General features: G+C 41.9%; 1 protein-coding gene across 2 annotated transcripts in view; it reads right to left on the bottom strand.

Annotated features, from left to right (window-relative positions):
• The window catches only part of ank3b (ankyrin 3b), a 127,385-nt gene extending 124,325 nt beyond the window's left edge, over window positions 1-3,060 (bottom strand). For both annotated transcript variants that reach the window (XM_066662595.1, XM_066662596.1), the window contains exon 1: window positions 2,641-3,060. In XM_066662595.1, the coding sequence (XP_066518692.1) occupies window positions 2,641-2,763 (123 nt within the window). In that variant the 5' untranslated portion in view covers window positions 2,764-3,060. The remainder of the gene's footprint in view (window positions 1-2,640) is intronic.
• Window positions 3,061-13,734: the final 10,674 nt, after the last annotated feature.

The following is a 13,734-nucleotide window of genomic DNA, read 5'->3' as shown; positions in this document are numbered from 1 at the left end:
TCAAGCCTGAAAATATGATTGTAAACTAATCACAGGAATACTGAAATCTAATGAGAATCTAATGAGAATCTAAATAACTCAATTATTTATGCTCCAAGTGAAAACTAGCCTCCTCTAAATAATACCCTAAATAGCTAGCGCTGCTTTAGGTATCATTACAGTTGGTGCATTCATCTACTTTATGGTGCACCCATTGTAGACACAGATATTCAATAGTACACACACAGCTTGTATATTGTTAATGAATACTGTGTTTCAAAATGGGACACTCTGGAGCAGCTGTACATGGGTTTAAGGTGACAATCTTCAATACAACATTAGGGTTATTACGCCCCAACACAGGGCTGTGGAGTAGGGGCTTTGTTCTCTGGAAAGATGGAGCTCCACGCATTACCTTTAAAGTCAGTTGGAGTGGCATCTGTGATCCACACTTAGTCCTGAAACATCACCTCTGTAAAATATCCAAGTCAATAAATGCTCTCACATGAACTATCCCAGTTACCTAACAACACGGATATTTGTGCAAATGTTTCCTTAAATGTTCCCGTGGTCCTTAATGGAAATCCACACATCTTTCTAGCAATCGATACACAGGCATCAGCTCTCCTTGGCCATGGCTAAACTGGGATACTTCTACATCACTCCCATCTAATGGCTGATGTGAAACACTAGCATTGTGTTACAGCCACAGCCACCATTCCAAAGGTAAAGTTTTATTCTTTTGTTGACATAAGACTCAAGACAGGGCACTGATGCAAAGGACGTCTTGACCTTGATGTCTGGGCTGCATTTTGCTACGACACCTGTTCAGCTGAACCTGATTCAGCAGTTTTCCTTTAAGGTCAAGACATGCTACAGCATTCCCAGACACACACACATACACAGAGTCTTGTCTCCATGGTTTAAGGCGACACGAAACAGATTTCCATTCATTGTGTTGAGACTTATTCTGACCTGAACATTAACTAACACTACTACCCTAAACCTACCATAACCCTATTAATACTATTCCTACTAACCTTAACTCTAACATAGTGTGACCTTGAAATTAAACGATTTATACAATGGGGACATGATTAAGTCCCCACAATGTGAATGCATAAAGAGATATGTGGACCAAACACACACACCCACACCCAATCTTGTATCGGTACACTGTGGGGACATTACATAGACTTCCATTGAACTATTAGCTCAACACCAACCCTAACCCTACCCTTAACCTTAACCCAACTTTAAAAACATCTTAATATATAATGTTTAACATTGTGGGGACCAGCTAGTAGTCATTACAAGGAAAAAGTTTTTCCACAATTTGAGTGTGTAAACAGGTTTTGGTCCCCACAATGTGATCAATTCCAGGTCCACATACAAGCAGAGGTCACTTTGGTTTAGAGTGAATGACAGGGAGACAGGCACTGACTGGCTGATGTACACAATGTTCTCTGACATACAGGACATGACCCCTGTTCACCAAATCTCAACACCAAAAATCCACGCAAATGAACCGCAGCATAGAGAAATACCTTCAGCAACAGCATATTTTAATACCGCTGCCTGTTCTTTGTCACAAAACCAAAATATCAGATGCTGTATCAATGTAAATAGGCTAATTGCCACCCTTCTAATTGGTATATATTTATACTATGATGTGCCATTTACAAAATTCAGATGACAGGTTGCATAGACTGCGCAGACATTGGTATGCCTGCTGAGATTAAGAAGAGGTACGTGCTCTCAGTCTGAGCTGGGAGGATGAATAAATAAAAACCTTCCACCCAAGCCCCAAAAAAAGATCTAGCTGCTTCTATATTCACATGTTTGCACCAGATGTTTGCCTGGATTCTTTATAAAAAGGTAATATATATATATTTTTTGCATTGTGGGATTGAAGACATTATCACCAAGAAGGAGGACACAGGCGAGCTAGTTGTCTTGTAAGACAAATGGACAGGCAGGTAGGAGGGATAAAAGAGCGTAAATAAAGGGCCATGAGGGAAAAGGAGGAGGGGGAGGAGAGGGAACATCGCTGGGGGGGGGTCTTTCAAAAAGCCCCAGGGAGAGCAGGGGAGTCCAAGCCCCTCACACTGATTGCATTAGCCACTCTGGTTGATGTGGTGGGGTAGACACACATACTTTCCAAAAATAAGAAAGCACCCTTGCCCATGCGGAAGCACAGCTCAGTGAACACAAGCATCTGAGAGGAATAAACCTGATAACAACAGCCGACAAGAGTTTTGAGATGAAAGAATATTTACAAAAAATAAAAAATTGAGAAATATTAAAAAGGAAAACTGGCAACTACTGTTCAAAAATGATACTCAAATGTATTTACAACATCTGGGAATAACAGACGCTGCAGCTCCTCTATTGTTTATTCCATTGAGTGCTTTCCTTTGTGAGGCACATGCTGCTCCCATAATAATAAATAAGCCTGTCCTGGCCGAGCAGGCTGCAGCATCCTTCACTGCAGTCTCTCCAGCAGCAGGAACAGGTGACACTTGCTCAGGAAATAAAGCCCCCCCTAGACAAAAGCCTGGTACTTTAGACACCAAAAGCCCACCCAATGTGCTGTAGGAGTGAGCCAAGCGTCCGAGACTACCATAGCAGCCCAATGGAATGCACATGTCCTGACGGTACCTTTTTCTTCGTTTCCCTGGACCTCTTCCTGGCCCTCTTCTTCTTTTCCTTTTCCTTCTCATCCTCAGCAGCCGTGAGGTCCAAATCTGCCTTCTTCTTCAGCTGGGATGCCGCGTGTGCCATGGCTTACAGACTATCCTTATTTTCAGAGAGTAAAACTGAAGCGACTTCTGGAAAAATGGAATGAATTTGAATAAAAAATGTAAATAAAAAAAAAATCCCTCTTAAGACTTAAGACAAAGTGCAGTAAAGGAGGGATATAAGGGTCTCGCTTGTTCTCTTCCTCTACGCTGTCCACCGCTGAGGAGGTGATGCTCAAGGCTATATGTGCAGGTTTCTACGGAGACAGCAGTTTCCTCTTGGTCGATTTCTTACTGTTCCCGCCGGCTCTACCTGATCCCATCGCCACGGTGGGCTGTGAGGGAAGGATGGAATGATGAGGTTGAGACAGTGAGAGAAAGAGAGATAGAGAGAGAGGGAGGGAGGGGGGAGAGAGAGAGAGAGAGACGAAGGGGAAAAATGGGAGGGAAGCAGCTGGGACAGCAAGAGGCAGTCTTCTGCTTGTATCCTTCACCACCAGCTGGAGGTGCCTAAGCATGGGGAGGGGATTGGTGTGTGTGTATGTGTGTGTGTGGGTGGAGGGGGGCAGATTATCGCACACACCACCGGGTGGGGGGATGAACGCTGGCTGGTGGTAATAATGAAGTCGTGTCATACATGAGCCCTCACGGCAGGATGGTCCAGAGCTAATAGCTTTATGCTAAAACGATCAAGATGTCCCAGTCTCTCTGCGCAGAGCTTTCACGTATAATCAGAACCTACTTTACTGTGCATTAGTGTTATATACAATGGCCACTTCTTGTGTATATAGACCATACACGACAGAACAACAAGGACAGCTAATAAAGTAGTTGTGAGTAACAGTAGCAAAGAACTAGCTTCATCTTGAGGTTCAGCAAAGACAATACTGACCATCTTCCATGTGAACGGTGGCTATCGTGTGTGTGTGTGTGTTTCGCCGTCTACGTTCACATGTGTCCCACTCAGCTCCCCGCAGCACCTGAGCCCATGATGAAGCTCTGCAGTCGCTGAATATTAATGAAACCCCAATGGGCGGGCTGTCACGGTGCATGCTGTCCTCGGATTGGCTGGAGGAAGGAGAGCCATGCTGTCATTGGTCGCCTGGAAAGGGAGTGTGCCACTGAAACCATAACGCACACAGAGACTGATGGCTCCAAACACGAAGCGAAAAGAAGCAGCCGGTTTTCACTCTCTGTTCCAGACCGCCTGGTCAGTTGTAGGTCAGACGTCACCTTCCCTTTAACATGACAGACTTGACATATCCCAGACTTTAACACAGAGGGAAGTGAAAAGCACAGGGACGGTCCTGACAAAAACACAAGCTGGTTATGTTCTAGGATGATTTACTGCATACAGGTGACCACACAGGAGACATGTGCTAAAGTCAGAGACCAACCTTCCTTTATACACTGATTGGTCTTAGCATTGTAGTCCATTTACTGCTCTGAATACACTGGTAGGAGTGGATCCGACACAGCAGTGCTGCTAGAGTTTTTAAATACTCACTATCCACTTTATTAGACTCATCTATATTTTTAGCCCACCATGCAGCCTTGGTCTAAGTCATTGTCTAGTCCTTCATCATTGTTCAATAGATGTTGCCAAAGGATGCTGCTGGCTGGATATTTTTGATTGGTGGATTATTCTCAGACACTGAAGGGTTTAAAAACTTAAACAGCACTGCTGTGTAGGACACTAACACACTAACATGTTGCTTATAGGCGACCCCTATCAGCACCACTCTATAGCTGATATACCTGATGAAAACTAGGTTTTAAAATATATATATATTAATTCATTGTCTGTAAGCGCTTATCCAAGGTCTGAAGCCTTCCTGGAGAATCACTGGGTGCAAGGCAGGAACACTCCCTGGAGGGGGCTCCAGTCCATTCACAGGACAACATACTCACACATTAACTCAACTGTATGGACACTTTAGAGCAGTCTGTAGGACCATGGGAGGAAACCGGAGCACCCGGAGGTCACCCACAGAGACACAGGGAGAACACATCAAACACCTCACAGGGCTGGAACCCACAAACCCAGGAACCTAGAGCTGTGTGACTGTGACATTACGTGCTGCACCACCATGCTGCCACCCCAAAAAAATCATTTTAAAATATCCTTTTAAAAGTCCTAAGACTTGGACCCCCCCCAAAAAATAGTTAAAAATGTCAAAATTCACCGGGGAAACATACTTATCCTTTTTACCTGTAACTGTAATTATTACAGTGTTTTTCCCATGTTCATGTTTGGAAGTATTTTGTAATTTTGATTTCAGGCACCCTTAATGTAGGCAAAATATATGATTTACCTTGCTTCATTTCCATCACTGAAGTATCTTCATTAACGTTCCAGTTAAGTGCAAGTTAGAGAAAGCACTGTATATAAATCTAAGAAGCTAATTATGTAGCGTTTTTAAAACATCATACTTTATTGGTTTATTAGTTCATGTATTAGATTGTGTTAACTGCATAATGCTAACATCAGCTAGTTTACTATATGGATTGTAAGACAAGCACATGCTTGTTTCCCTTTACTTGCTGGAGAAAAAAATACCCCCTCAAATTTTCACTGAAACAATCCATGATACAGATTATACACTAATAACATTCTAGTTCTAGTAACATTCTAGAGAAGAAAAAGTTTAGCTAAAGCTCTTTTGCTATTGTTTGGCCACAGAGGGACCACAAGGCAAACCAAAAGCTAAGATGCTAACAGCTGGTATACTCAGAAACCCAGAAAGGCGAGGGTCATTTGGAAAATCATTAATGAAAGGTCACAGCTAGCTTCATGCCATTAAGGTCATGCTATGTGTTCCCGACTTGCTCTTCATTCATTGTTAGCTTTGTTAGCATGATAGGGGAGGCCACAATCTTTTAGGGCACAGTGTCATAGTCCAGGGAAAGGTCAGGAACGTTAGGACCTCTAAAGTGCCCTACACCGTTGTAAGCGTTTACACTTCTGTTTTGATGCATTACACCACCACAACACCAAGGCTGAATCTCCAACATCTTCCTCTACACTATGCAATAATAATAATAAAATTTTATTTGTATAGTGCATCCCTCAACAGCTCAGAGTGCTTAGCTTAACCAAAAGTATAAAGAGAAGACAATATTCATTAAAATAAACATAAACAGAATAATAATTTAAATCAAATAAATGGAAATTAATAATAAACGTAGTACACTTTGAAGTGGTCTAGCATTTTAAATTTTTAAAGTGCATTATTTAGGGAGTAAGTATTTGTTTGGGACAGAACATAATTTACATGAGATTGCATTAAAGTACAAATACAAAGCTGGCACGTTTTTCCCACGTGGTCCTGCACGTGTTTTTTTTTCCAGAAACATCCGTATTTTTCCTTTGTTCAAACTTTTTATTCATCCCTGATGTCCAAATAACGTCTGAGGAAATCTCTCGCAATTAATATGCTTCTGTCTGCAGTCTCTGTAGAGTGGTGAACTTCATGTTTCTGTACGTTTTTGGTTCAACATAAACAATGTCTAAACATAAACTAAAACTAATCACAGTCATTCCGGTCTGTGTTGACGCAACACGTAGTTACATTTCTGGAGAGGTGTGTGTCAGGTTCAACGCAGAAGTATAAATTAGGCTTAGAGAACACCCAAACTTGACCCATATCTGACTGTCAGGCCCAACTGCTACTGCTAAATTTGGAACCGGAGCATGAACAAAAACCTGCAGACAGAAATGAAATCTCATCAGGCTTGGTCTAACTGTAACTGATCTGCTGTGGAACTTTATCTATATGTTCATTATAGGGCATGTTTAACCATACCTTTAACTCAGCAGCTACAACTGTTACAAGGTAGAGAGAGAGGGAGGGAGAGAGAGAGAGGGAGAGAGAGAGAGAGAGAGAGAGAGAGAGAGAGAGATTGAAACAATTTGACATATTGCTACAAATATAATGAAATGTGGTATTCACTCATTAGAAAACCCAGCCTTAAACACTGTTGGGTTGGGTTGCTGACCTCCAGGCCAGCACCACTGAGCCGTAATGGAGGTATTCAAATCTGTTTGCTTGTGTAAGACACTATATCACAAGGTTGAGACTAGAAATGATATCAGATATTAGGCCACATCTAGTATAGTCATACTCTGTGAAGTCATAATATCTATTTGAGATATTGAAAAGAGTATTTTAACCCTTCTTATTCAATGCTCAACTCATGAGGATATTGTTTTCACTGTTTTTGCTCTGTTCTCTTCCTTCAGTTTTCTCATTTCTCCTGTCTCATTTTGTCAGTTTTACACAGTTAAAACCCTGCCTCTGCACTCTAACATGAACAGGGTCCAGCAATGTAGTTGGAGCTACTCTGGTAACCTGAAAAAGCAGAAAATTATAAATAGAGATGCTGCAAAAGAACAGAATAATGATGAATAGTTCGATTCTGAACTCTAAAACCTCACTGGAGCCACTGGATAAAACCAAACTGAATCTAACTGTTTTTCTGAAAGGGGAGATTATAGGAAAAACAACAACAACATAGAATTAATGAGAGAAACGTGGTGTTCCTAGGACATTTTAAGCTTTTTTTCCACATTTAGCAATTTAAAATGTCCTGTCTTAAGCTTCCAGCAGCTCTGACTTTAAAGCTGCCTATTGCTTTAATATAAAATAGATGAGAATCGGCTTGCGTTAGGCTCAGATCATTAAACGTGTAATGAAAAACTCTCAATCCTGCTTCCCATTCAAACCCCAGTTCAAAAGAACAGGGATCCTCTGCAGCTTCAATATAAAGACAGACACAATCCTCATTCCTTTGAGCCATCAGTCTGCTCCAGAAGATTCAAGAGCAGATTAAAATAGACACACAGATGACAGTGATCTTAGGGGATTTTCACAGAGGCTTTCTCATCATCAGGCCTATATCAGACCTGAACTGAAAGAGCAGATTTGCCCAGGTTAAGCCCCTGATAAAGCTATACAAACATTAGTTAAGGGAGGGCATGAAATAAGCTTTAGGGAACTCTGGGGACTCGGCAACCTTAATAGGCTTCCACTGGTTCAGGTCATAAAAAAAATCATACCGCAATTTCCTGGACCTTAGTGTTACAGGAGTGAACTTAGTATATTTAATGGAGTACAGCACACAATATGATATCATATGCAAACAGGTAAAACTGCAAGAGTATCCAATCAGTTCAGGGTGATTAGCATTATCAAATATTGCTATATTTGCATTACCAAATTAGGGGTTAAATAATTATATTTTCATATAATTTACAAGAAGTAGAAAAAAAATACAAATTAATAGAAAAAAAAAGAAAGTTTTGCTCCTGGGCTCCCCCTAGTTTCAGATTGTGATTCACTTCTAAAACACTGTCCCGAAATCAACCAAAAGTTATATAATGCAGTTTCTGCAGTGCTGAGGCCAGAAAAGCAAAAACAGAGGCTCCGTTCTCCTTACTGCAGCTCAGTGAAGCATCACAATAATAAAAAAAGGTAAAAGTACCATCTAATGTTCCTTTAATCACCAGTGTACAGCAGTATAATGAAAGCTGGACTCTGTGTTTATTTAATACTTAAAATGGTTGATCAATATTTTTCTTTAATTCATTATTTGTATATTTCTTATGTTAGCTTGCTGCTAGCTCATAGTAGCATCTCTCTCTCTCTCGTACATCAGAGTACATCACACTCTCAGGTCATAAGAGGCATCATTTTTCCTCAAAGCTAATGCTATCCGGCACCACCCACCATGACAGAGCACTGAGAAAATGGACACACCTATACACACAGACACAGGTACACACACACACAAGCCCCTCTATTATGAGTGGTGTGGAATGAGGTGGCTGGAGATGAAAACCTATGCAGTTATCTCTCAGGGGCAGAGCTATCAGTCTCATGGACACAAGCTTTCAACACTGTCCACACATATATTTAATGCATTATTGCTGGTTGAGGTGGACACACACACACACACACACACACACACACACACACACATACATATGATTGCATCTATTTGGCATGACAGGGGTTTCATAATGTATACAAATAATGGGCAAAGGTCATAAGTGCCTTGCTCAAGGGCACCTCAGCCATGGATGTTCAGGGAGAAGATAGTGCTGTTTATTCAATCCCCTCTCTATCATTTAAGCCAGGGCTGCCCATTCCACTCCATTCTCAGAACCAGCGGTGACTCAACAGCCTTCTGTACTCTGAGAGATATCTGCAGAGATTTTGTTGATGCAGGGATTGAAAAAGTAGGTCGGAATGAGAAAAGAATCTCGGAATAGAAAGTGCTCCTGCAACATCAATAAAGGGAGAACACACATCACACACTGCAGCAGCCCACTGAGAGACTGGCTCTGCTTTAGTGATGCAGCTGCTGACATAGAAAAAACATGAAAATACATACAGGGTGGGCGCAAAACAAAGAATTAATTACTTCAGACACGCCTACCATTGCATATTTCGTCTGACCAATTTCACGAATGCCAGTTTTCCTACCCTCTTCCAAGAGTTACACAGTGCAGTTTCTGCAGTGCTGATACAGCTCATATGAAGTCCACCTGTTTCTCTGCATACTTTCTAATCCCCACTTCACACTGTTCTGTTAGTGTGTGTTAGTGTGTGTTGTGCTGGTATGGGTGGATCAGACACAGCAGTGCTGCTAGAGATTTTAAATCCCTCAGTGTCACTGCTAGACTGAGAATAGTGCACCAACCACAAAATATCTAGCGTCCTGTGTCCACACAAACAGCATGAGCTACTGTCTCTGACTTTACATCTACAAGGTGGACCAACGAGGGAGGAGTGTCTAACAGCATGGACAGTGATTTAGAAGTAGTGTTTAGAAACTCAAGCAGCACTGCTGTGTCTGATCCACATTAACACATCACCAACACATCAGTGTCACTGAATGAGCAACAAATTAATGTGATTATAACACTACAAAATACTCCTGTATGAAGAGTGAGTGTAGAAAGAAGGAGGCGGTCATAATGTTATGGTTGATTTAGGTTGTTGTGGACGATATTGGGGTCATTATAACTTGTCATTTTATCTTTTTCAAAAACACTTCCCTTCCACTTTAGGGCCCTGACCCCTTTTATTTATAAATTGTTGAGGATCAGCAAAGAAGCATAAAACATCTGACATAAACCTGGGTAACAATTTCAGTTCTAGTCATTTTCTGGAGGTTAAATTGATTTAAAAATAATTGAAGATAACAAGGGAGGTCTATATACAGTTATATTTATCAAATGTGCAAAAACGCACATTCAGAACGTACGAGCATATTCCTTTGTATGTTTCATAAACTGCTCTACTATTGTTTCACACAGTGGTCAATGGTGGTGTTATGACATCATCATAACACTATAAGCTCCACCCCTTGCTGTTTGAAACTCTCTTCTGCTTCCCTTTGTCAATGACTGAATCAGTTTTGTTGGAGAACAGCGATTTCCATGTGTGAATATGAAAATGTACACATCATCTGCTTTATAAGATTAAAGTACAAAAGAAAGACCATAATTTAGGTTTTATTGGGGGTTCAGCGGCTCAGCTTGAAAACAATAGCCATGGCCACTCGTGATGAACTGAGTCCCTCTAGTGGACACATGGAGAAACTGACCCTTAATATCCTGAGTCTATTATGCCAGACTCTGTGTGTGTGTGTGTGTATTTTCCCCAAGGGTTAGGGCCCCCACAGGACCACCTGTGGTGTGTTATTGTGTATTGTGCAGCTACAAGTGGATCAGACGCAGCAGGGCTGCTAGAGTTTTTAAAGCCTTCAGTGTCACTGCCTGACTGAGAATAGTCCACCAACCAAAAACTGTCAGCTCTGAGAATATGATGAAGTATACAGTGAAATGGGTGGAAAAGAGTATAATTCTAAACCAACTGATTTGAATGGATGATGCCAACTAATAAAATTAAGCAGTCAAATACAATGTAGAATGTGAACAAATAACTACAGAAACTGCACCCAATAGACACCATGTCAAAATGAAACAGCCCTGTGGTTTCTGTTTTTGTGTTCATCAGTCCTCTACATTCACCTGGAATTTCCTTTAAGTTTCACTTTTTACTCTAACCATCACAAATATGTCAAAACATTCCTGACATCCCCTGATCCTGGTTCTGATCAGAGTCAGTGTTGGTTAACGTTCTCCTCCTTACTCACAATTTCCCATATATTAGTGTCTAGACTATGAGAGCAGCGTGATAGCTCAATATGTAATGCTTTGTGGTGAAGCCATTCTCAGTAAACACGCACTACGTATTATTGACCACCAGGGTGCAGCAGTGCGCTGAGAGAGCGGCCATCAACAACAACGTCTTCCAGAAAGAAGACTCCCAGGAGAGGCGCTGGACAGACTTAGATATAAGCTCAGTCTCTGAATAAAGAGCCACACACTCTATACTGTAAAATACAAGGCTTCTCTGGCTGTTTTCCAGCTAAATACCAGAAATACAACATCACTATAGTTTCATTATATACACCACGTGACCAAAAGTATGTAGACACCCGTTTTTCCAGAATTTTCTTCTGAACCGAAGGTTGAAGGAGATGGAAAACAGCATTAGTGAGGATGAACACTTATTTTGGATAATAAACACCAATACAACTGATCCTAAAGCCACTTTTAGGAGCTTTTATAACTCCTTTGAACAGAGTTCCACTTCTCCACAAGCCCAGAGCTTTTTATAAGTCTATACTGATCAAATTTAATACTGTGGTTCCGTGTTCTAGAAGTACATGATATACTCAGAATGGTTTAACAAAGTGTTATTTATGACAATAAAATGAACATATTGTAATATTACCCCTGTAGGCACAGCCCAAAGCTTGATTAATTGGCCGTGTGGTGGATTGGGGCAGTTACGGCGCATCTGATGTGCTGGATCTGGGTGGATTAAATCTGCTCAGCTGCCCTGGAAGCCAAGTGCCTCTTCTGTCAGGTGCTCAAGGAGACAAAACAGGAGCTATCAGTCAGCTAGGGCCTGACTCAGGACCAGTAAGCACTTCTACTGAAACGGCTTTATCAGCATAAGCCATGCTGGGAGGCTGGAAATCGGGCCAGGACAGACATTTGCTGCAATTAATTACAGTGATGGGGGTTGCGTTAATACAGTGTAACGTTCTCTCTTTAACTACTGTTTAAAAAAGATGTGGGTTTCATTTTGAATCATTCATTCATTCATTGTCTGTAACTGCTTGTCTAGTTCAGGGTCATGGTGGGTCCGGAGCCCACCCGGAATCAATGGGCGCAAGGTGGGAACACACCCTGAAGGGGGTGCCAGTCCTTCACAGGGTGACACACACTCACACTTTTGAGTCACCAATCCACCCTCCAGGGTGTGTTTTTGGACCATGGGAGGAAACCGGAGCACCCGGAGGAAACCCACATGGACACAGGGAGAACACATCAAACTCCTCACAGACAGCCACCAGGACAGGACTCATCATTTTAAACCAGTTGTTTAAAAATTTCAGATATATGAGGGTTAGTGTCACTGACACTCTGTTCCCTTGCTAGAAAACACCAGCAACTACCTACACATACCTCAGCTGCCATGCAAATGTCTCACTCGTGCAAATAAAATGTCTATAGTAGATATTTCTGAGCAAATTAGATAGAGATGTGGTAAAGGAAGGGGAGACAAAGGATATCCAAAAATAAAAATAATATAACATTTTTTTTAAATGATTAGGGCGGCACGGTGGCGGCAGCAGGTAGTGTCGCAGTCACACAGCTCCAGGGGCCTGAAGATTGTGGGTTCGATTCCCGCTCCAGGTGACTGTCTGTGAGGAGTTGGTGTGTTCTCCCCGTGTCCACGTGGGTTTCCTCCGGGTGCTCCGGTTTCCTCCCACAGTCCAAAAACACACGTTGGTAGGTGGATTGGCGACTCAAAAGTGTCCGTAGGTGTGAGTGTGTTGGTGAATGTGTATCTGTGTGTCTGTGTTGCCCTGTGAAGGACTGGTGCCCCCTCCAGGGTGTATTCCTGCCTTGCGCCCAATGATTCCAGGTAGGCTCTGGACCCACCGCAACCCTGAACTGGATAAGCGGTTACAGATAATGAATGAATGAATGAATGAATGAATGAATAAAAATGATTAGAACGATATAATGAAAAATAGTTATGGGGTAGGCGTGGCCTGGTGGTTAGGGAACTGGGCTTGTAACTGGAGTGAAGTGACTGAAGTGCTTTTGAGCAAGGTACTTAACCCCCAACTGCTCCCTGGGCGCTATGACTAGGGCTGCCTACCGCTCCGTGCATGTGTGCTCACTGCCTCCTAGTGTTCACTAGTGTGTGTGTAAATGTGTGTTTCACTGCACGGATTGGGTTGAATGTGGAGAGAAAATCCCTGTGTGTGCAAGCACAGCGGCCAATAAAGTGATTCTAATTCTAACTATTGTTCAAGTTCCACTCTGGCTTCATGTTCCACAGGTGTTTCAGTAGATCTACAACTCAGTACTGTATGTCTGAATGGATGTTTAACTGTCAAAAAGCCTTTACGGAGAAAAGGAAATAGACAAAAAAGAAAAAGATTGGAGATGATGTATGGATTGTTAGAACTACAAATCCAGCCAACTCCCAAGACTGAACTTTCTTCACAAAAGAAGGGGAAAACTAGTTTATTAAAGTTATTTGAAGTAAATTTTGTGTAGAAAACACATTTTTCCATGTTTGGCGGTTTTAGTGAGAAACTGTCTGACATTAAATTGTGGCAATAGCATCTGTAAGGACGATGTGCTTTCACAAACCAACACAGTGTACTACCCAGTGCTCTGTTTTTCACTGTTTGTATCACACACCCCAGTGAACCAGTCGATTTCCAGAGCTCCTCCGTAATCATGTTAACAAAACAGCAGCCACTCTCCTGTATCAAAGTCACCCAGGCCACTGTTACTGTCTTTCGCCCCAATGAGATTTACGGTCCACATGGCCATGGTCCACACAGTGTCTGATTTCATACAGGCTTATGTGTGAAGCTTATAATCTGTAAAGCATCTGGAAGTATCCTG

The sequence above is a fragment of the Hoplias malabaricus genome, chromosome 3, assembly GCF_029633855.1.
Source record: "Hoplias malabaricus isolate fHopMal1 chromosome 3, fHopMal1.hap1, whole genome shotgun sequence".
In the NCBI taxonomy this organism is placed as follows: Eukaryota; Metazoa; Chordata; class Actinopteri; order Characiformes; family Erythrinidae; genus Hoplias; species Hoplias malabaricus.
This window is presented reverse-complemented; position numbering and strand designations above follow the sequence as displayed.